We start from the raw sequence: 24,046 nt of genomic DNA on the forward strand, positions 1-24,046 counted from the left end.
CTGCCATTATATAAAAATGTAATGTAAATGAAATCAATAAATTACATATTGTTGATTACCAGTGTTGCGGAGTAACATCCATTTTCTTCCGCTTTATCCGGGGCCGGGTCGGGGCAGCAGTCTCAGCAGAGATGCCCAAACTTCCCGACCCACACACACCTCCTCCAGCTGTTCTGGAGGGACCCCGACCTCGAAGGAGCAGCGACTCTACTTCGAGATACTCCCCGGTAACTGAGCTCCTCACCCGGTCTCGAAGGCCGTGCCCAGCCACCCTGCGAAGGAAACTCATTGGGTAGTACTACTCATGGGTAGTAACTGAATACTTGTATTCAAAATACATATTTAGAATCATTTTTAAATAACTGTATTAAAGTAACTCTGTCATTTGAGGGTATTTAAAATACAGTTACTTTCCAAATATAAAAGGAAAACAATGAAGTTCTCAATCATTAAATTTCAGTTTCCTATTCATAACCAGGGGCGGACTGGCCATAGGTCCATTCTGGAGGAGCACAGAAGGGCTGCTGTCTTGAGGGCCATCAGTCTGTAAGGGGGTGCTGCTACCCGGCCTTGCAATTGCACAGCGAAGCAGCAAAAACACAAACAATCTCTATTCTATTTGTTTAACAGCTCTGTTGTTAATTGGTGACACAGCAATCGCGCAATAAAAATTAGGCCTATTATAAATTGATGTCAAAATATGTCTTTGTGGACGCGTGTGTTTACACTAACTTGGGCCGGGCTGGTCAGAGTCCAGGGCCATTTTTTAGTCCCAGTCCGCCCCTGTTCATAACAACCAGAAAGAGAAGGTCAAAACAGCGGGGGAAAAACTTAGCCATACAACATTCTGGGCTGTGCATGGCCATAGCTGCATGTCTTAAATCACATGCCACATTTATGCATGAATATAATCAAAATCAATCATGAAAGTATTCCAAGTATTTAGCATACAGTACTCTGATTGATTTGACAAAGTAATGGAATACGTAACAAAATACACTTTGTGGCAAGTGTTCACTATTCTGTCATGAATACAATTGCAAAGTATTCTCCCCTACACTATTGATTACTATATTTTCTTTATGTCATTAATCCATGTTTAACAGGCTATAACCAAAACAATAGGCTAATGGTGTGTCACAAAGTTGCACATCGATAACAATAACACAGGAATTACAGCAATCCTAACACAAACAGTAAGAGCCTGTTTTAATACCGCCACTCCCAACCAACCCAACGTATTCAAAGCTGATTTTCATTCGGTCCCTACCTGTCCCTAAGCCCCGCCCACTGCGCCGCAGGCCCCGCCCACAATGACGCACCTGTTCAGAGGCAAACGGCAGCCAGTCCGTCCAGTTCATCATCGCACTCCTCCTTCTGATGGATGCGTGAAAACACCGCACTTTTAACCGGGATTATGGGAAAGAAATACACCATATTCGCGTGTTTACTTCTCTGTTACATTCCTGTGGGTTTTGGTGAAGGTAAGTCGATGTTTTTTGTCGATTAACTTGAGCCGAGCGAGGAATGCGCGTGCGTGTGTTGACAATCCAACTGTCGGTGACCAAAACTAGCATAAGCTTGACTTATTTAGCATTATTTACCATTATTTACCACAGAACATGTTGTTTGTTGACTTCCCAGATATTTTAAACGGACTACAATCAAAATGGCCAAAACACTCAATTGTAGAGCCAGAAATAATTCACAGAACAACGAGGAGCATCGACAGATATGTGAGTAACTTTATAAATTGGGCGAAATTTGACCTTTTTTTTATTTATTTGGAGGGTATTACTGACCTGTTTTGTTTTGTAGAAAGAGGCAGACGAGGTAATTTCCTATTTAATTGAAATAAACCAGAAGAAATACCGCCTGCATTTGCAAAGGAACAGGTGAGTGATCTAGCTAGCAACACTTAAAAACAATATTGATTAGCTTTTAATGATATTTTCTTCCAATTTCACAGAGAGTTCCTACACCCAGACTTATTTTCAGATGTCAACTTGATAAAAGTGCCTGTGAGTATTTCTAATGTATTGTTTTAATACACTTACAATCCTCCACCTCAAGTTCCCTAAACTATGGACCTGGATTTCCTGCATTTCAAGTCTGATAAAAATATGTGGCCATGTCATTGTATAAGAATAGGAAAATGCAGAGTCATCGTAACGTGAAGCCTTGATTAATAAGATACTCGTCAAGACTAAGTGAGAATAATAAAGAATAAGAAATTAGTGCTTCCTTCTTTTGGAATCCGAGAAAAAGAGAAATGGGCCTGTGGGGAAATTCCTTTTTGAGACTGAACTGTCAGAGACATTATGAAACAAAACCTTCAGAACATTTCAATTAGTTGCTTGTTTTTCAGCCGCTATTGCACATCAAAACAACGATTCTACCAGTGCTTGTAGTGTCATTTTTAGCCCCTCGAAAACTCAAGTGGTTCTCGACTGGTGTGACCTCAGGATCACAAGCCACGACCCAGTTAACAATAGTTTCTCCAGCCCTTGAAACACTTTGCTGTTAAAATTTGTCAAAGGAACAGGCCACCGATTTTTCATACTGAGATATGTTCTTACCTTAGATTAGACGTGTTCATGTGTACCTGTCTGGTCTTCACGCGTGCCCTCAGTCACGTAAACACAGCACAGACGGCGTTAGCATTTAGCCTCTCCTCCTCTCCTCTATAGCTCCAAACCAGGTGAAGATAGAAGCTACCAAGCTCTTCCACGTTTTCCCTATTTAAATATGGTTACGTGAAGAGTTACACAAAATGAAACAATGTGGATTTTCTAAGCTGATATAAAGGGGAACTATATTGTAAGGCGTAATAATACCAGGAGTAGTTTGACATCCACACAGTAAAGTGAAGATATTACAGAGCGGATGTCGATATTATTACGCCTTACAATATTTCCCCTCTTTATCCGCTTAGAACATTGTTTAATTTTTGTGTAACTAGACTTTAGGCTAAGTGGCTAAATGCTAATCCCGTCCTTGTCTTTATACGTGACTGAGGGCACGCATGAAGACCAGACAGGTACAAATGAACTCATCTAAGCTAAGGTAAGAGCATATCTCACTATGTAAAAATGGTGGCCTATTCCTTTAACAATACTTTAATTTCATACAGATTATTGTTGATAAAAGGATGCAGTAAACCTTTGAACTCATGGTCAAAAGAAACATCCAAAAGTCATAAAAATAATTGTCTCAAAATGAAGGCATGAATGTCAATAAAAACATGCAGTTGGATTCAAGCTGGCATTGAATCTACATATCTTAGAACGTAGTAATATTGGTCGTGTTACTCGAGTATTATTACTATTAATACTGATATTAATACTGAAATTTTTGGTTTCAAATGGAACCAGCTGCAGTTTTAGCAGAATTGTTTTATGTTCAAAAGTTGCCCATAGTGTCCAATTTGTTCATGAATAGAATACATGTATGTAACTGTTTGGACATCCGTAAACTCCGGTCAATTATAACTTCCCTACATGTACGTCTGGGCTTGATCTCAGTGGCTGCGTTACATCGGTTGACCATTCAGCGAGCGGGGGAGGCGGGGCTTGTAGGTGACGTCAAGCATTTGCGCCGATTTGCTGGTTGTAGTTTGGCAATGGCGGCGGATACGAAAGAAATGGAAGCTCTTCAATCTGTCCTGGCTCGGCTCCCAAATATCCAGAAATTAAAACTGAAGCCTTGGAATGTGAAAGGAATGACCCCAAGAGTTATGATAGAGTTATGGTAGAGCTGCTTCACTCACTCGTGCACATTACAAACGTCACGACCAAACGCTAGCGAAAATCAGATCCAATGGTTTCAAAGGAGTTCACCCCTCCCACCTGATAACGGAGCTCAATTGAGAAGTTCCAGATCCTTATACAAAACGAAGGAAGTACGAGGGTATGGTAAAACCAGGTGAGACATGTATAGTATTTGGGCAATGAAATGGAATTAAAAACAGTGGACTTCACTCGTGGTGCAACAGTTAGCGTTCGTGCTTCACAGCGAGAAGGCCCCGGGTTTGATTCCCACCTGGACGGGGCCTTTGTGGAGTTTGCGTGTTCTCCCCTTGTCTCGGGGAGAGCTTTACTTCGGGTGCACCAGTTTCCCCTACCACTAAAAACATGTACAGGTGTTTCTGACCATCAGCCTGGCTCCACAGCTGGAGACGGGGGTCCGAGCGCCGGCTCACGCTGGCTGCCTACTGCTCCTACAGGTCACTTAACAAACAACAGCGGCATTGAGCGTCAAATGTAGAGAACTATTTTCCCCACATGAGTGATGTTTAAGTATAATTTTAAACTTCATGTCGGGACCCAACAAAAATGGCCTCGAGACCCGCTTTTTGGTCCCGACCCTGCATTTGAGAACCACTGAAGAAGACAGCAGGGCATAATGGAGCTAGGAACTTGAAAACACACTTTCCTCTACTCATGTAAACAAACCACTGGGTCACTGCTTGTATACATCAAAATGCATCTTTATAAACCGTGGGATTTCACATTATAAAACCTCCTTCAGCTTCTTTTCATGTCCTTGTTCGCAAAAAATCGAGCTCTGTGACTACTGCAAAGTAATAAGAAGGACTTGTAGACTTTTTAACGACACCTCGTCTTAAGAAAAGCTACGTTTGCGTCTGGTTCACTTCCTTATATACTTGGAAAATACCCGATTGTTTCTTGACAATGTCATTTGCAGCGGTTTTGGGACTTGATGGGAACTAGGACTAGACAGTGTTACCACGGGTTTTGATAAGAGACCAGACAAAGGAGACTGTTTACAGATTGTGACATCTTGTAGCAGAAATTCCCACAATTGTAAAATCTTAAAATCGCATTGACCCTGTTCAGACGCTGATTGTATTTTGTCACTCAGTATCTTTGTGTTTCTGGTAAAAACAGAAGCTCTGGAAATAGGAAAGCTACTAGAAAGACTCCGAGCATTGAGTATTGTGTGATTGGTTTGACAATAAAGGCTTGGTTTGCTGCTTATTTGCCTGGTATAATTCTTAAGTCAAGTTCTTGTGTTTGTTTTTCCCTCCTAAGGTTCACTGCTATTACCATGGAGAGGTCGAAGGATACGCAGACTCAATGGTGGCTGTCAGCACGTGCAATGGACTCAGGTTGGTTTTGCTACTAAAGGTATTGAAAAGAGTTCAATATGATCCCGATTGGAAGCTTCCGTTTGTCCGAACTGACACAATCGTCCTGTGGCGTCTCTTTTTCCCCTGGTCCTAGTTTCTCTTTGGGTTCAAACATTGAACACTTACACTTAACCTCTTAACCCCCATTTTCTCCAGTCCGGCTTCTTCTACAAGCTTCTTGAAAATAAGCACAAAAATAGCGCTGAAAACGTGACGTAAACAAGGATGTAAACACAACACAAAAGCAACAGGGATTTCCTTCATTTATCACGGAAAGAAAGCAAAATCACAAAAATTAGAGACATTTTCAAGTCTATTTACTGTGATATTCATGCCCACAAATTGCTCTGGCCATCTTACCTTGGATCAGTAATTATATGCGACATATACTTGAAGTCAAATAGGACATTTATCAATAAGTTACAGCATAATCCTTGAGAATTTATTGTAAAAAGGCCTATATTTTTATGGACATTTCTTAGAGTGACCACGATTCTACAACCTCTTTACCCCCAGCATATTTTCTCCAGTTTGGCTTTACCCAAATCTAAAAGCTTCTTGGAAAAAGCGTCAATATCATGACAAAAACGGAAGGAAATGAGGATGAAAACGCAATAAAAAAAAGTGGCAAAAATTTGACAAAAAAGCCACAAAAACACATCAAAAAGGGGACAAAAAAATTATGAAAAAGTGGCAAAAATGCAATAAAAATATTACAAAAATGTGTAAAAATTGCAACAAAAAAAGTGACAAAGAACTATGAAAAGTTAGGAAAAATGTGTTGAAAATGCAAATAAAAAGAGCCCCCAAAGAGTGACAAAAAAGCGATGAAAATGTGGCAAAAATTCAATGACAACACGGCAACAGTGCAAGGAAAAAGATCCATTTAGATCAGCTTTGTAGGTCTTAGCTTTCCAATGCATTTGGTTAAGGCGGGGCGTAAGAGGTTAAATACTGGAGAGCTACTTGTGCCACTACTGTCACTCTTTCTATTATGAATCGAATGTACTCATTGACATCAGAGGTGGAACTTAATCTATCGCCGTTTTCTTAACAATAACTACTTCTTCACCGCGTTAATCTGTGTAACTTTGGCCCAGTCTTTTCAGCGGTGTCGGCTTCATCTCGGTGTGAATGCTACGGCCGGGTTTCAAATGACATCACAACCTGTTTCACGCCTGCAGTGAACTCTATCTGCTGCTAATCATGTAAAACAGTCTCATATAAGAGCTTTATTCTGCTGGTTTTGTGGCGCGCTTTGATAAATCCAGACTGAGTGAACCTTTACTAGTTTGGGTTTGTATAGTTGTGTGGAAAATGTATCTCAAGACGGTTCCATTACATTTAAAGAGCTTCAAAATAATCTAGATCATCATTACAGTTGGATTATTTTTAAGATTAATCGCTTGGCTGAATGGTGTATGAAAATTGTATTCTAATTATTTTCCATTATGTATATGAGGGTTTATTAACCCCTTACCTCCCACCTGAACCGAGCACATTGTCTCCAGTTTGGCTTTACCCCAGTCCAAAAGCTTCTGGAAAAAAGCAATAAAACTGAGACGAAAACAATGATGGAAATGTGACAAAAAAGTGACAAAAAATGTAAGAAAAAATTGACCAAAATGTGACAAATGACAAAAATGTGGAAAAAACAATTGAGAAAAATTGGATAAAAATGTGACCAAAAATGTGACCCAAAAAAATGACCAAAAAAATGACAAAAATGTGATTTTAAAAAAAGACAAAAATGTGACAAAAAATGACAAAAATGTTACAAAGATGAGTTGAACACCCAACAAAAAAATTATGGAAAAAAATTCTGTGGACCCACCACCTGCAGCGGGCGCCATAGAGGGGCTGGTGCAAATTTACGACCCTGAGACGGAAAAATGGAAGAAAAATGGATGGATGGGTTAGATATTAAATTGCAAAACAGGATGCAGTCACAAGTCACAGTGGGGGTGGCAGGAAGTCTTACGGCAATGTGATTTAAGGAATACACTATTGAAATAAACACATTAACAAACTTCACAAACGCAGTATCGGCATTTCGACATTATGTACATTGTATCTTTGTTGACCGTGGGAAAGAATTCATCATTAGCACAGATCACATTTGTTGAGTTCATTCTCATTGTCTATGAATTAAGGAACCGGCTTATTATTCAAATCGGATGTTTGAGATGAGTCTTTAGTCCAATTCGAAGGTCAGTAAATAATCCTCACCTCTGGTGGTGACCTATTAGATGGGTCCATCACAGTCTGCATTGTCCAAACTGTGTTTGTTCGTTCTGACCGATAGATCATTCACTGGCAGGACAGGAAGTTAAAGAAATTCTGGCTCCACCAAAAGGTGTAGCTCTTGAAGGGGGGGTTTGCTCATCTATGAGGTATGCGGTAACTGTGGCGATAGGTCATAGGTCAAGCCTCACACGCTACAATGTTAATGGAGTAAACTTAAAGTGAGTGTTTTTGGAGGTGCTAATTCTGCTCCGATTGGCTCATTATCTTGAGTAACAGACAGATATTCATAAAAATACAATGCAACAAAATGGGTTTCCATCAAAAAAAAAAAAATCATGTAATTTTTGCTCCTTTTGAGTCTGTGTTTACTAGAAAACGATTAATCGATTGATAAAGTAGTTGTCAACTACTTCAATATTTTGTTTCAGCCCTACAAAAAAATGACACAAATGTATGTTGAAATTGCAACAAAAAAAGCCACAAAAAATTAACAGGAAAGTGACCAAAAAACGTGACAAAAACGCAGCAAAAAAGTGACAACATGAGGAAAAAGATCAATTTAGATGAGTTTTTGTAGGACTTTCAAATGGGGTGTTACTCTGGCCTGAAGGCTCTAAGCTTGGGTAAAGCTGAACTGGAGACAGTGTGCTTGGTTCAGATGGAGGTTGAGAGTTTTAGAACATAATGTGCTGTCCTAATTGTTATCAATATAAATAATCCGGTTCAATGTGGATTTTTTATTTGGACATTTCTTATACAATGTTTTTTAAAGGATCCTGGCTCCATGTGAGAGTGAAAGCATCTGAAAAGCTCTTAAAATCTAAACATTGTGCATCGATATGTGCTTTTATTTTAAAGGGGAGTCATCGCGCTGGAAGACGAGTCTTTTGGACTGGAGCCGCTCCCTGGATCAACCTCAAACCGACACGTTCTGTACGCTCTGAGCGACGTTCATCCGGGAGCCGCCGCGTGTGGAGTTCCCGACGGTGAAGAGCGTGAAGTTTCAAGTCAAAACCAAACCCATTTTGAACCGGGACACAGGCTCAACTCACTGCTGCGGGTACGACGGTTTGTTGTGTTGAGTCTGGTGTGTTTCATGTGTAAATAGAAGTGTTCAAACAATGTACGGGAGCTCAGTAGAAGAACACATGTCTCATAGTGTTGCTTTAGTATCAATCAAGCTTAGCACCAGGTATTCATGTATAGACAGTGGTCCTCAAATGTATATTTCCCAATAACTAAAACTTCTATATCAAAAGTGTGTTCAAATAGACTGGGATCTTCTTATATGATGTTAAAATTAATAATAAATGTTCAATTGTTTCAAAAGAAAAAGCGTAATTTGGCCGAGACCAGTTATGTGGAGCTGGCCCTGATTGTGGATCATCAGCGGGTAAGTGTTAGTGAGAATAATTTCCAAATGTGAATGTCGAAGTCGCTGTAATTCTTTCTTCACTTTTCCAGTACGTTTTCAAGAAGCAAAATGAGACGGCCGTGCGGGAGGAGATGGTGGAAGTGGCTAATCTGGTCGACGGGGTGAGATTTGTTTAAAAAAAAGACATGGATATTTTAAGGTGTTTTAGGTCTGAGAAAAAAACGAGAGTGTTATGGTTGGAGAAGGGCAGCTTAGGAGTATTAGGAAGGAAGAAACAAAGGAGGAAAGGAAGGAAGGAGGAAAGGAAGGAAGGAGGAAAGGAAGGAAGGAGGAAAGGAAGGAATGAGGAAAGGAAGGAGGTGAACAAAGGAAGGAAGGAAGGAAGGAAGGAGGAAAGGAAGGAAGGATGGAAAGAGGAAAGGAGGGAAGGAAGGAAGGAGGAAAGGAAGGAAGGAGGAAAGGAAGGAGGTGAACAAAGGAAGGAAGGAAGGAAGGAAGGAGGAAAGGAAGGAGGAAAGGAAGGAAGGAAGGAAGGAAGGAAGGAAGGAAGGAAGGAAGGAAAAAAGTCACAAGGAAGGAAGGAAGGATGGAAGGAGGAAAGGAAGGAGGTGAACAAAGGAAGGAAGGAAGGAAGGAAGGAGGAAAGGAAGGAAGGAGGAAAGGAAGGAGGTGAACAAAGGAAGGAGGAAAGGAAGGAAGGATGGAAAGAGGAAAGGAGGGAAGGAAGGAAGGAGGAAAGGAAGGAAGGAGGAAAGGAAGGAGGTGAACAAAGGAAGGAAGGAAGGAGGAAAGGAAGGAAGGAAGGAGGAAAGGAAGGAAGGAATGAAGGATGGAAAGAGGAAAGGAGGGAAGGAAGGAAGGAAGGAAGGAAGGAAGGAAGGAAGGAAGGAAAAAAGTCACAAGGAAGGAAGGAAGGATGGAAGGAGGAAAGGAAGGAGGGAAGGAAGGATGGAAGGAAGGAAGGAAAAAAGTCACAAAGGAGGAAGGAAGGAAGGAAGGAAAAAAGTCACAATGGAGGAAGGAAGGGAAAAAGGAAAAAAAGTCACAAAGGAGGAAAGGAAGGAGGAAAGGAGGGAAGGAAGGAAAAAAAGTCACAAAGGAGGAAGGAAGGAAGGAACACAGAAGGAACAAAGGAGGAAAGAAAGGAAGGAAGGAACAAAAAAGTAACAAAACAGGAAAGGAAGGAAGAAAGGATCCAAGCACAAAAGGAGGAAAGGAAGAAAAAAGGAAAAAGAAAGGATGGTAGGAGGAAAGGAAGGAAGAAAAAATGTAATAATGGAGGGAAGGAACAAAGGAGTAACAAAGGATGTAAGGACAAAAGGAACAGAAGGAACAGGAGGAACCTTGGAACAAAGGATGTGAAGAAAGAATGAAAGGAAGATTTCAGATTAGATTTACTTTATAGCATCATGTATAAAAAGGGACTGAGCTGTAGTTGTAGTAACTTTGTTACTTTTGTATCTTTGTTTGTATTGTCAGTATTACAAGCGGCTGAACGTCCGCGTGATGCTGGTTCATCTGGAGGTGTTCAAAGAGAGTAACCCCTTCAGCATCGAGGGAGCGCCCGGAGACGTCCTGACGAGATTCGTCAAATGGAGGAAAGACGACCTGCTGCCCAGGTCCAAGAACGACATGGGGCAGTTCGTGATGTGAGTTTAAACGCAGTGATCGAAGGAGCAGCATTACTGATATACTGTCATGTTTCCACAGGTCATTCAAAAGCGTTAAGGGTCGTACATTATTATAAAATATTATAATATGCACAGATTTTTGCATTTGTGGCATTAAAAAAAACATTAATTTGAATTGCTGATGCCGATACAAACCCTGTCAAAGATAAAACAAAAGTCGGGATCAAACGGCGCTAGTGTAAAAATGGTAATACTTAAAATACCAAAGTAAATCTGAAGTAAAAGTGTTTCCTTTGTGGCCACAGTAAAGCTCTCAGAGGGCGGGGGTTTAAGTTCTAAACTGTGAACTACTGTCAGATTAATAAAATCATGTCTCGTCTCTCCTGCAGCGGTCGGACCAGCGCCTACGGGGCTGTGTTGGGAATGGCTTTTGTTGGAACCGTTTGTTCCACGGCCTCGTCCGGAGGCATCAACGTGGTGAGTGCAAACACTACAACTCAATGGGAGAGACATCCATCCGCATCCAGTAGCGTTAAGTATAGAGAAAAGTCAGAATTACATTTGTAGAGGTCTAAATCAGCAGGTTTAGCAGATTGTTTAAGGCCATGATAGTTTACAACATTATCGTATCTAAATTACAACCAGCCAAATGACTATTTCACAGCCGTTCAATCTCACGGCCCGAGTTCAAATGCGTTTTTAACTCGTGGCACCACCCAACACCTGCCGCCGTCCACAAGAGCCTTTGTCCCGGCGGAATCCGATCCCCTTTTACATAATTCATGAAAAGTGTTAAAGAAGAAAACGTCCCTCGCTTCTCTGCAACAGACGTCCAACAGTAAGTCATGAAGTGTCGCCTAAAACACACCAGTCGAGTTGTCTTTCCACTCTGGGATTCCACACAGGATTAAACTGTGGAGGGAGTGTGAGCTGCAATCAAAAGATCGGACTAATTCCTACGTATTTGCATTTAGTTCTCAAAGATGTTGTCATGAACCTGAGAGATATTGAGTCACCTTCAGAGAGACATTTTTTTCGTTTAATCCATCATCAGTGCAGCGTGTGAGGGGAAAGTGAGGGGCGTGGGTGAGGGAGGGCGAGGGGGCAGCGACAGTGTTTTTCCTAGGATAGTTGGTAGATCAACCAGTCACCTTAACCCTGCCCCTGCCCTAACCACTAACCTTAAGTATTGTGGGCTGGTGCCTAATCTTTATACGTCTCTGATTGGATGATGAATGAACTATCCTAGGAAAAATATTTTTGTGAGCGGGCAGGGTTCATGGTTCGTTCCATTTGTCCTGGGAGGTCGGAACTCAGAGGTAGGAAAAACGTTTTTTTTTCCGAGTTCCCATTGTCAAGTCAAATCATTTAAGCTGTGATGTTACTATACTATGGCTCTAACTTACTTGTTTTACAAACCCGAACAGTGTGGTTATATTTACGATCTCATAAATAATGTCACAAATCAATAAGAGCCGTGAAGGATGTTGGCAACATTAGTATCGCAGAGTAAACAATCCATTTTTAACCACAGCGGCTCAACTCCTGCTTAAGAGTGACAGACAGTGAGCAGCAAAGGAGACCAATTTAAGAGTTAAGAACACAACAAATCTAAAAATATTTTGGTCTGTTGTTTTTATTTACTGCCAACACCGTGCGCCGCCATGTTTTTTTCCCCGACTCAAGGCTTGTGAGAACCGTCCGACTTTCCCAGCGTTTCCCACTGGTAAGTCGGAAATTTGAGTTCCGAGTACAAATGGAACGCACCATCACTACTCCTACTGATGATAAAAATCCAAAACAGTTGAGGGCAGCTTTAAAGCATTAACTGTCTTTAAAAAACATTCAATTAGAATCAAACTGGCATTAAAGGAACAGGCCACCGTTTTTTGATACTGAGATATGTTCTTACCTGAGCTTAGACGAGTTGATCCGTACCTGTCTGGTCTTTGTGCCCGTGGAAGAGTGTGGTCGCTTCCAACTTCACCCCCGTTTGGAGCTATAGGAATATACTGGGAGAGGCCACATGCTAACAATATCTTTGGTCATTTTGCGTGACTAAGAGCACACACAAAAGCCAGACAGGTACACATCAAAAACGGTGGCCTGTTCCTTTAAGTCGAAATGTCTTGGATCATAATTGCTAGACTCATTTTTGCGTTTGTGAGCCTTAAAAAAATATAGTACCTGGGCGTTAAAATGGCATTAAAAAGCATTAAACTTAACTTGTATAAACCTGTATAAACCCTGATCGTTAAGTAGCAGCTCCTTTCTTGAGTGCTGTATGTGTTGTATTCCCTTGTACCTGTATTTGAAAGAGCTTCAGTTTGTACGTTTCTCCAGTTCACGGACACGTCGACGCTGCCGTACTTCTCCACGATCGTCGCCCACGAGATGGGCCATAACCTGGGCATGAACCACGACGACAAAAGCTGCACCTGCGACGGCGGCTGCATCATGGCGGGAGGAGGGTAAGCCACGACACGACCATTACACACAGACTCTGGTGGACTTCAGGGCTGAACACAAAATGTTTCTCCTCACGATCATCCCGGCACTAACGCTGAGCTCCCCTGTTCCCCAGAGGCTCGGTGTTCAGTACCTGCAGCGGCAACGACTTCGAGAAGCTGGTGCTGAAAGGGGGCGGGGCGTGTCTGAGAAACGTCCCGTCTCACTCTGACGTCGTGGGCATCGCCAAGTGCGGAAACGGGCTCCTGGAGGAGGGAGAGCAGTGCGACTGTGGCACCCCAGAGGTGAGCGGCAGGGGGGAAGAGTTCAAATGTTTCAAATAAGCATTATATACTCGATACTACTACTAATTCAACAACACTACTCTACTGTTGTACTTCTTTAGGAGTGCAAAGACAAATGCTGTGAAGCCGCGACCTGCAGATTCACCCCGGGCTCGGTGTGCGCCGCCGGGAGGTGCTGTCATAACTGTCAGGTCAGTGATGCTTCTGTAGGACTGGGAGAGATTGACAAAACTTAATATCTCAATGGTTTGGGGGTTTTCTCGATAACACTTTTCATATCACACAAGTTACACACAAAGCGCTTCACATGAAAATGATTTTTATATTTATTTTGTTTTTTTTATTTATTATTTAAATATGTCAGCAAAGAGCATCAATGTAAATATGCTGGAGTTAGCACAGTAGCTAATTTTCATCCGTTGTCCTAAGGCAGGAAAGATCAGCAAACATTAACTTAGACAATATACAGAGATATTTACACAATACATACTGCTCTGGGGCAGACAAACTCGCATCTCCGGACCAACGGTCCCTCCGACCACCAACAACCACTCACATAAAGGCATTGAGTGAAGTGTCTTGAGTGAAGTGTACATAATAAAATATATATAAATAATACTAATACAATAAAAATGCACAGAGATTAAAATTGTCTTGAGCCTGGTAATGACACCTGGAGCAACAAGAACACGGACTATAATACGTGTATTAATGTGCCCTTATGTCATGAAAACTAGTGAATGTGGCTGATATTTGGCACTGGAAACTGAAAGAAATATATGAATGGTCGCTTTGTTACTTGCTTTGTAGCGATCTTGCAGGAAATAGTAATAGTGTAATAGTGTTTGGTTCTGTTATTATGTGAATAGTTCAAGCAGTGGTTGTGAGTCAAAAAGCTGTACTGAAAGGAAACGTGTTCTTAATTTTTTGTTTTGTTTTCTTTGCTATTGTTCCTTGTTGTTGTTTTGTTTACACTGATTATACTATGAGAAATGAAAAGTTCATCATTTTGAGTTTGGGGTTAGCGCTCATAAGCTTTTGCTTCAGCCTACTCCTTTTGAGCAAAATGTATGCTCAAATAAATAAATAAAAAAATAAATAAAAAAAATCTTGCCCAAGGACACAACCACAGTCTGCACCAGCAGGAGCTGGGATTCGAACCCACGACCTTCCAATCATGAGACGACCCGTTCTACCATCTGCGCCACTGTCGCCAAAAAGATAATTATCCTGAACTGAGTCTGATCCGGAACCCTTTTCCCAATTTTTTTCATTTTTTTTTCTAATTTTTCCCCCCATTTTTCAAGTTGTTTTTTTTCTTCTTCAAAACTTTCCCTAATTTTTCCCCCTTTTTAATTTTTTTCCCTCCTATTTTCCTTTAACCCCCATTTCTCCCAATTTGTTTGCCTATTTTCCCCATTTTTATTTTTTTTCCCCCAGATTATTCCCATCTCAACCCCAGCCATTTTTAGCACAATTCTTTCCTTTTTTTTTTTTAATCTTTTTTTTCCACATTGTCATCGGAGAAATACTTGAAATTGTAAATTTGCAAACCTTCCAAACAGCACTTTCGATATTATCCTGTAGACGATATATTTCCCACCTCCTGCGTCTTGCAACTCCATACACGCTTAGTTTCAATGCTGAAAAACAGGTTAATGAGCAAAAAGCAACAAAAGGCAAGGACAATGATGAGTAGAAGGTTGTGTAACAATAGTTTGCTCATTAAAAAGTGCGATAATGAAATGCTTTAAAACATTATCCAAAATAGCCTAATAGTTTCTCTCCGTTTTGCAGCTCAGAGTGGCCGGCTCCCCCTGCAGGACGTCGGAGAACAGCTGCGACCTGCCGGAGTTCTGCACAGGGAAGAGCGCCTTCTGCCCCGACGACTTTTACATCATGGACGGGCTGCAGTGTCAGAGCGGGGCGGCCTACTGCTACGAGGGCCGCTGCCAGACCTACGACTTCCAGTGTCAGCAGCTTTTCACAGGTGGAAACATCAATGTAGATCTGTGGAGGGCAGAGGTGGGAGTCAGTCACGAAATGCACGTCTCGAGTCAAGTCCAAGTCCTGAAGGTCCAAGTCCAAGTCCTGAAGGTCACGGGGTCAAGTCATAGCTTTTGTCAAGTCTTTCTCGAGCTGGCAAGTCACCTCAAGTCGCAAACGTCAGCATTAAGCTTCATTTTTCTTTCAGAATATGTTTTTTCTCCAGTTCAGCTTTACCCAAATCCTGTAGGCCAGTGTAACGCCTCATTTGAAAGCTAAGATCTACAAAACTCATCTAAATGGATCTTTTTCCATCAGATTTTTTTTCCATCATTTTTTGGTTTTTTTTTTTTTTGTAATTCTTTTGTCAAATAGTAAATTTTTTGTCACTTTTTGTCACATGTTCATCATTTTTTCATCATTTTTTCATCATTTTTTTGTCGTATTTTGTACATTTTTTTGTAAATTTTTGTGACATTTTTGCCACTTTTACACCATTTTTTTGTCATTTTTTTGTACATTTTTGTCATTTTTTTGTCATTTTTTTGTCATTTTTTTGTCACTCTGTCATTTTTTTGTCCTTTTTTGTCAAATTTTTTGTCATTTTTTTGTCAATTTTTTGTCAATTTTTTGTCCGTTTTTTGTCAGTTTTTTGTAAATTTTTGTGACATTTTTGCCACTTTTACATAATTTTTTCTAATTTTTTTGTCACTTTCTGTCATTTTTTTTGCCATTTTTTTTGTCAATTTTTGTCAATTTTTTGTCAGTTTTTTGTCAATTTTTTGTCTACGTTTTCTCACTTTTTTGTCACATCTTCATCTTTGTTTTCGTCACAGTTCTGTCGCTATTTTCTCACCTTTTTTCCAGAAGCTTTTGGATTGGGGTAAAGCCAAACTGGAGAAAATGTGCTCGGTTCAGGTGGGAGTTAAGGGGTTAATCTACTTGAAACTTTAAAGTGCTTTCTCAAGATTTAGCGATTTTGAAAATTCATGCTAAAATCAAACTTGGATTTAAAGTCTAATTAATATTTAAATAGCCACACAATTTAAACTATAGGTATTTTAAATGCTCCAGTCTATGTACAAAATTACTGGGGGAAAAAAAGCAGTCTGAAAGATAAAATAATCTTTTTATTAGTTTCTGTCAGTGGTTCCCGTGCAATGCCCCAGCCCCTGTATACTCGGATTCGCCCCTGCTCTAAGGCCTTCAGTCCCGCTGTCACTGGGCTCTGTGTGTTTTCGGAAAATAACCTCTAAATGCTGTAACTTTCGAGAGAACGCCTTAAAGGGGCTGGATGCAAGTTGGCCATTTTATACTCACTTCTGCCACCTCAGGTCATACGCGTAACTGCAGCTTCTATATTAAGCTCGTGCATGACGGCACTTCAGACCCGAAGTGACGCCTCTTTGAGTGACAGTGCAGGATTTTAGAGGCAGTTGTGGTGAACAGGTCTGAGCTCATTCTACACATTAGGACATGGAGGAACATGTAGGGGGAAGAAAATACTTAATTTTAGCATTTTTAAACTCCCTATAGTCCTTTTAAAACACCGAAAAGCCCCAAGATTTCTGTCATTAATCCAGCTCTTCCGCATCGTGGTTCTGGAGGCTCCGGTCTGCGCCGTAGCTTCAGTCATTGTTTCAAATGTTTTCCTGTCCTTTATAAATGTCTATGAATCGTCACCTCTTCACTCACTGTAGAAAAACTTTAATGTATCCAAAGAAAAACACATTTCCTCCTGCCTTTTCCCGCTGTATTGATTAGATGCTCCGTCGGGAAGCCGAAAAACCATACTGTAAACATAGATGCGCCGCTTTTACGCAATGAATCCTGATCTTTCAACAGTTTTCACACAATAAATAATAACTGTAAAGTCACAGCGAGTCATTGAGCTTTGGTCAAGTAAGTCTCAAGTCCCGAAAATTGCGTCTCGAGTCTCCCATCTCTGGTGGATGGACCTCCAAAGAGTCGTGCGTGCAAAAAACACACCAGAAATCTCTTAATTCTGGAACAAAAAAAAGGAAAGGGCAAAAATCCTTCAATCTTGAGTTGAATGAATCTTGGCCTAGAAAAGCGATTAAGCGATTGGAATGCCTCATCTGTGACTTTATGCCTTTCCTAAACTGAGAGAAGTCAAAAATAAATGATGGTATTAAATGTTTGTATTGATATTTTTACAGATCATCCTTCAGCGTCGAAAGCAGACAACATTTGCTTCCAGACGGCGAACGCTCGTGGAAACCAGTTCGGAAACTGCGGCCAAACCAGCTCCGGGGATTATGTGAAATGTCCCTCTGCGTAAGTCACTCCATCCTGGCAAGAAACAGAAGATTTTTCATGACTTGCGATTAAAAGTTAACATATTTTCTATACAGTTGGTTAGAAATAGCTAGACCGGACACTGCACTTTACTCAGAAGACTGGATTTCTCGGTTTAGGATTTAGAGCGCCCTCTGCTGGCAGGGATTAAACATTGTAATGAAACAAATCAATGGCGCTGTGACAAAGAAAAGGCTCAGAAAAGGTTAAAAATGTATAAGACACGTGGTTAAAAGCAAAGAAAAGTTGATTTCTTTATCCGCTTTCTTCCCTCTCCCCCCTGTAGAGACGTAATGTGTGGAAAGGTGCAGTGCACGAATGTGGACGCGAACCGCCCTCCTCCAGGGGGCAGCATCAGCAACCAGATCGTGAATGGATCGCAGTGTGTGAACGCCGACTTCAACTTGGGCCCCGACGTCCTGGACCCGGCCTACAGCAACCCGGGCAGCCCCTGCGCTCCGGACAAGGTGAGAGACAAGGGATCATTCTGTTCTTATTGGGCATGAGCGTTTCAGAAATGAAGCTGTGAACTGTTCTGTTTCAGACCTGTGTGGATTTTAAGTGCGTGGACGCTTCAGTTCTTCTGCCAAATCTCAAGTGCGACGCTAAGACCACCTGCAACAGCCGCGGGGTGAGTTAGGCCTGTCACAATAACTAAATAAAGTTTGATGCATTGAGGCAGGAAATTATCACCATATTAAGCCACAGAAACTCTAAAGCTATAAAATGACTGTTAAAAGTACATAATAATCCTTCAAAATGCCACAGTGAACATGAAATACAAATATTACTTTAGGTTAGATTTGTATTTCTTTACAAAAATGCCAAAAAATGTGTTGTTTATCTGCCATTTATTGAACATTAAGTCGATATAGTAATTATTGAGCCCTAGGGTGAGATGTTTAACACATTGAGGCTGCTCTGTTTTGGGGATTTATCTGTAGAGTGTCAACAATCCAGACCATTTATCATGATATTTGTTGCACTACAGCGTGTTCTATGTTATAGCTGTGGCTCGTTTGGAAGGTGAGACTCTAAGCTCTCCGTAGGTGAAAACAGTTTAATTCTACGTGCCTCAGTTCCTGAGAAATCTAAGCTGAACCGAGGCTAGTTTTGATCAAAATGAAATGGAGATAATGCGTCTTTCATGAAACTCTCTCCTTTCTGATTAATTCCTCTCTCCTCTGTGGACGGAGACCAACGTTATGTGAAGAGGCAAAGCCTAAATATTTCCGTTTCAGTTCAATTTTCCACGACATCATTGTTGACATGTTTTGAAACACGCATGTTCTCGATCTCTTTTTATGGCGTGTGCATTTAAACAGCCTGGTTCTGGATTGAAGACTTTAACAGGATGTTTCTCAGTCGTCCTTGGATCGATTTTGACCATTTAAAAACTCAGAGAAATGTTAAAATCTCAGCTGTTTCGATCTTTCCATGGGAAGTGTCGGCTTTACAGCTGTCTTTGCACAACACCACCTTGGACTAAAAAAAAGAAGAAAAGAAATGCAACAATATATATGAAATGTCTAGATCGTGACTTTCCACAAGGTTTTGATCGACATCTATTTCACTTCTGTTCATCACAGAGTTAACAAAATCACACATACGGTGTATTAGAGTGTCTAGTTTCGTAATAAAAACAAAACGCAAAAACGAGTATTTCCGTTTTTGTCACTCAATGTGTTAAAAACTGTTCACAGCAGTCGCCACCAGTGTTGGGCAAGTTACTTGAAATGTTTTATATATTCTATATTAGTAGTTACAGCTTTAAAAATGTAATATGTTTGTATTACATAATACTCTTTCAAAAATGTAGTGATGATGAGTTACACTACTGAGGTACTTTTGGCAAAATATAAACTCAAAATAGTAATAAAGCCACTGAGCAAAAGTGCAGTCGTGTTTTGTTTTGACGACATTAACCACAGACTGCAGATCTTAAACACCAAACTCCAACTTGATTTGATGCTGCATTTTATTTGAGGGAGTTTGGCCTTTTTTGCTCTATTGCTCTATTAACTCAAGTTACTTCAAATGTTATAATATATATTATTATTAATATATAATAATATATTCCCTTACTGTGTTTAAGTAATATGTTATATGCCTTAGTTACTATATATAATATATTTTTGTAGCTCTTTTGTAATACGTTACCCCCAACACTGGCTAAACTCTGCTCGCCCTGTTTATTGTTTATTTTTTATTGAAAGGATCCCCATTAGCGCAGTCATCGCTATTCTTCCTGGGGTCCCACTAAATCCATTCACAAAATATATAAACGGTATCTAAATCCATACAAAATGCGTATCAATACATCTGTATATCCAACTAAAATCCTATAAAAGCTGTACATAAAAGCAGTACATATTTGCATTCAGAAAGGAATATCACATGACACATCCATTCGCTAAATTCAATACATATTTGTTTGTAAGAGTTTTCTCAGTAAAAATTTTAATCTCTTCTTGTCCTCCACTAGCGTTAGACTCTCTGGAAGTCCATTCAATGCCTGCAGAGCTCTGTATGTAAAGGTCCTCGTAATGCTATTCAATCTTACTATTGGCAAGAGAAAAGAGTACAAGAGTCTGTTTTTCACTGACAACCATTTTAGTTTACTCTGCATTTCTTTTGCGCTTGTCATGTAGTCACATCCTAGCACCATTCGAGCTGCTCGGTTCTGTACTACTTGTAAGGTTTTTTATCCCTTCAGATGTTGCATTTGACTGTGTGCTTGTTCAGGTTTGTAACGACCAGGGCCACTGTCACTGTAACCTGGGCTGGGCTCCTCCGAACTGCGCCTATTCGGGACGAGGAGGAAGCATCGACAGCGGACCAGCCACCATCGGTCTGTCCCAGAACTCCTCATTCACTTAACACACTCAACATTATGTTACTATTATGTTACTATAAAGTTTCAAGATTGATTTCAAGTTTAACTAAAGAAGAATTGTAGCTGCTTTATATATTTGTATGAAAACCGGCTTCAAATGGCCGTAACTCCTGTAAAAACCTCATAAACGATACATTTATCATACAGATAAGTTTTTCTTTTTCTCTGCAGATCACTCCCTGAGAAACGGACTCCTGATCTTCTTCCTGCTGGTGGTTCCGCTCCTGGTCTTGGCGATTTTACTGTTTCTTTACTTGTTCAGACGTGACACGCTGGACCCCTGCCTCAAGAGACGGCGCAAGTAAGAGACGTTCATTCATCTGTATCAGTTTCCCGTCTTGTAATCAGTTGGTTTTTTTTGCCATAATCGAGCAGCAACATGTCTTTGAACACTGTTGATGAAGATTTTCTCCTATTTTCCTCCTCACAGATCTCGAAGCACCACAAACGGGACGTCGGCTCCGGCTCAGATGAACGTTTCCGCCCCGGTGCACACGTCTACTCAGATGCCGCGGGCGCCGGTGCAGACGGTTTGTTTTAAAATGACTGAATAAGTTCTAATATTTTACTGAAAAATCATCATTAAGTCATAAAAAATAACTTTCGCTTGAAATACTTTTTGACTCTGACATAGTTTAACCTTTTTTTTTCAATCTGAAATCTGTCCAAGTACTGCCAGCAAACGGAATCAATTGAATTTTGGTGAAAGACTGGAGTGTCCGTCTCTATTTGGGCTGGTTTATACAATTAACTGTAAATTAAGAATGGACCAATTGAAGCTTCCTAATTTTCCTTTTGATATTTTTTTTTAATTTTTGCCCTGTTTTATATAGTGAAGCTGGCTCTAAAACCCAGTCAAACTACTAAGCATGAACAAGCCTCAGTTAGTCAGGGGCTAGATGCAAGTTGGCCATTGTATACTCACTACTGCCACCTCAGATCATACATGTAACTGCAGTTTCTATATTAAGCTCGTGCATGACGGCACTTTGGACCCGAAGTAACACCTTTTTGAGTGACAGTGCAGGATTTTAGAGGCAGTTGTGGTGAACAGGTCTGAGCTCATTCTACACATTACATGTAGGGGGAGGAAAGTTTTAACATTTTTACACTCTGTATAGTCCCTTTATCTACAGTCTGTGGTATAAACCGGCACAAAGAGAGACGGATATTCCAGTCTTTGAATTAGTGGCTCGCAAAGTCAGGCTGGAATATTTCCTCTGCTCCCCAGAAAATCATGAAAAATATAATAACACATACAGTGAGGAAAAAAAGTATTTGGTCAGTTTCACATAGACATTCTATTGGATTTTGGCCAAATACTTTTTTGGTATTGTAATGCTGTAAAATACAGTTCAGTTAGCTGAGGGTACTTGGAAGGATTGCATTAGGATTTATAATACTGTATGATACGTCTTAAGGCTTTACTGTACTGTATGTAAAATGTTTGTTGTACTTTTGTTTTCACCAGCCTGGAAACCCACCACCAGGGCAGGGAGGATACCCGCCTGAGCTGGCAGTACCAGGGTAAGAACAGCTTTTCCCACAAATTTTAAAAATAGATGTGATTAATGGACTGATTTGGATTTTCAATGATCCCCCCCCCCTCCATTACATTTTTACAAATATGGTTCATGAACAGGAGTTGTAAATGAATTGCTCCTTGGGAAAGGGCTGGGCGATAAATCAAATTAATTACATTAATTCATGTTTTTAAAAACAGACGATTTGGAAAATGGCTAAATCGTAAAATGGAGTCCGCCGCTCCATGTCCACCCAACGTGCAGCCATTTTATCAGACGTTCCGTAGGAAAATGACTCCAGTGGAGAAGCAGAGACTTTCTAACGATCTGCTGCTTCACAAAGGCCAAAGTGTTGAGTTTTAAGAGGACACGCTGGAGTTTTCTTTCCCACTTTCCTCCGGTCTGCTCCTGTGCCTTTCTCTCTCGGACCATTTAACTCCGCCCCTTTCCCTTGAATCTCCATGGAGACGGTTGTCAATCACAGCAGAGGCATGAAGACGATAAAACAGTTCTGAAATGGGCCTAATTGTAGTGACATTATGAAATATTAATGAGCAGGACTTGGAGCAGTTTTCTTCATATGAAAGATCAGGAGACTTTTTAAAGTTTATTTCAAATAAAATCAATTAAAATCATAATTGTCCAATCAGAGTAAAAAAAAAGTCAAGTTGTTTTTTTTTGGCCATCTCGCCCAGCCCTACCTTGGGGATAAATAAAGTTTTCTGAATCAGTTTCCTTTCTATTCCCTAAACTCAAAATATGAGCCGTACTGTTTAAAGCACAACCATGAGATAAATGTGTAATAAAACTGTGTCTCTCAGTTGGAAATACGGAGAGCTGGATTACTGGAAAGAACAAGACCAGGTCCCGTCCGAGCCTCAGTCCGAACCACAGTCCGATGTCCCGTCCAGACCTGCTCCTCCTCCCAGACAAGGGCCCGGAGTCCCCCGACCCATCCCTCCCAGACAAGGCCCCGGAGTCCCCCGACCCATCCCTCCCAGACAAACGGATACTATGGATTATAACACATGAACTGGAGTCATTAACACTGTGTTAATCATGTTCACCACACAGGGGGTTGTTAATATTTCACTAATGTAAAAAATAAACGATGTATGTTACAAGAGTAAATATCATGTATTTTAAAATTATTATTTTTGGATGAGCTGTAAATTTAAGTGACTTTCTAACATGTTTTAAAATAAAGTATGTTTTTATGCATATGTTACTTTAAGTTTTAGATATAAGTGTTTACCTTTCTAATATGACAAAATAACTAATGGAATAAATCACAAAACCACGGAAAGGAAGCTGTTTCCTTTCAGTAGATTTTCTAATTTTTTTTTGGGTCCTGTTTTGAAATAAATATTTATGTATGTACCCCATTTCCCTTTTCATATTTGTTTATATATTTATTGTACAAATGACATCACCTAATTTATCATTTCCCATTTGATGTATTTGCTGTACCGAAAGCAGTAGCTTGTGCCGTTTTAGAATATATATGTTTTTATATTTCTTTCACCTAATTTGCCGTAATCTTTGAGCCAAATTTGAGACGCGCTCGGTTCAGGCGGGGGTTAAGAGGTGAAGCTTTTCTCACTTACTTTTATTTTTTGTGTAATTTGTGCTGCGTAGCTTTCAAATAATTACGCATACTTTCTTTTTTTTTTTAATTATTATTATGAATCTCTTAACTCCCGCCTGAACTGAGAGCATTTTCTCCAGTTCAGCTTTACCCAAATCCTGTAGGCCAGTGTAACACCTCATTTGAAAGCTAAGACCTACAAAACTCATCTAAATGGATCTTTTTCCTCACGTCATCAGATTTTTTTTCCATCATTTTTTTGGGGTATTCAACTCATTTTTTTTTTCACTTTTTTGTACAATTTTTCTGTGACATTTTTGTCATTTTTTGTGACATTTTGTCCACTTTTTCGTCAATTTTTTGTCACTTTTCGTCATTTTTCCGTCAATTTTTTTGTGATATTTTTGTCATTTTTTGTGACATTATGGCCACTTTTTCGTTAATTTTTTGTAATTTTTTCGTAATTTTTTTGTCATTTTTGACACATTTTTGTCCCTTTTATTTGTCTTTTTTTTTCGTCAAATTTTTGTACATTTTTTTTTGTCATTTTTTCGTCAAAGTTTTCTCACTTCTTTG

At 40.2% G+C, this 24,046-nt stretch overlaps 1 protein-coding gene across 1 annotated transcript; it reads left to right on the plus strand.

Moving 5' to 3' along the window:
• The first annotated feature begins 1,370 nt into the window (after positions 1-1,370).
• adam9b (ADAM metallopeptidase domain 9b) lies at positions 1,371-23,022 on the plus strand. Its single transcript, XM_079577138.1, has 22 exons — positions 1,371-1,484; positions 1,645-1,736; positions 1,819-1,895; positions 1,970-2,021; positions 5,055-5,131; positions 8,258-8,459; positions 8,730-8,792; positions 8,864-8,935; positions 10,254-10,423; positions 10,795-10,882; positions 12,749-12,876; positions 12,990-13,158; positions 13,260-13,349; positions 14,956-15,148; positions 17,325-17,442; positions 17,750-17,930; positions 18,008-18,094; positions 20,209-20,314; positions 20,531-20,660; positions 20,790-20,889; positions 21,831-21,886; positions 22,704-23,022. Exons 1-22 carry the CDS (start codon positions 1,385-1,387, stop codon positions 22,912-22,914), a joined length of 2,562 nt encoding a protein of 853 aa, XP_079433264.1. The 5' UTR covers positions 1,371-1,384; the 3' UTR covers positions 22,915-23,022.
• Positions 23,023-24,046: the final 1,024 nt, after the last annotated feature.

This window comes from Gobius niger (genome assembly GCF_951799975.1).
Source record: "Gobius niger genome assembly, chromosome: 19".
NCBI classification, from domain to species: Eukaryota; Metazoa; Chordata; class Actinopteri; order Gobiiformes; family Gobiidae; genus Gobius; species Gobius niger.

Bases quoted from the DNA above. Each gene is read 5' to 3' on its own strand.
- adam9b (XM_079577138.1), top strand. From the start codon at position 1,385: ATGCGTGAAAACACCGCACTTTTAACCGGGATTATGGGAAAGAAATAC. The intron at 13,159-13,259 runs GTGAGCGGCAGG...GTACTTCTTTAG, and splicing joins GCGACTGTGGCACCCCAGAG to GAGTGCAAAGACAAATGCTG. The intron at 20,315-20,530 runs GTCTGTCCCAGA...TTTTCTCTGCAG, and splicing joins CAGCGGACCAGCCACCATCG to ATCACTCCCTGAGAAACGGA.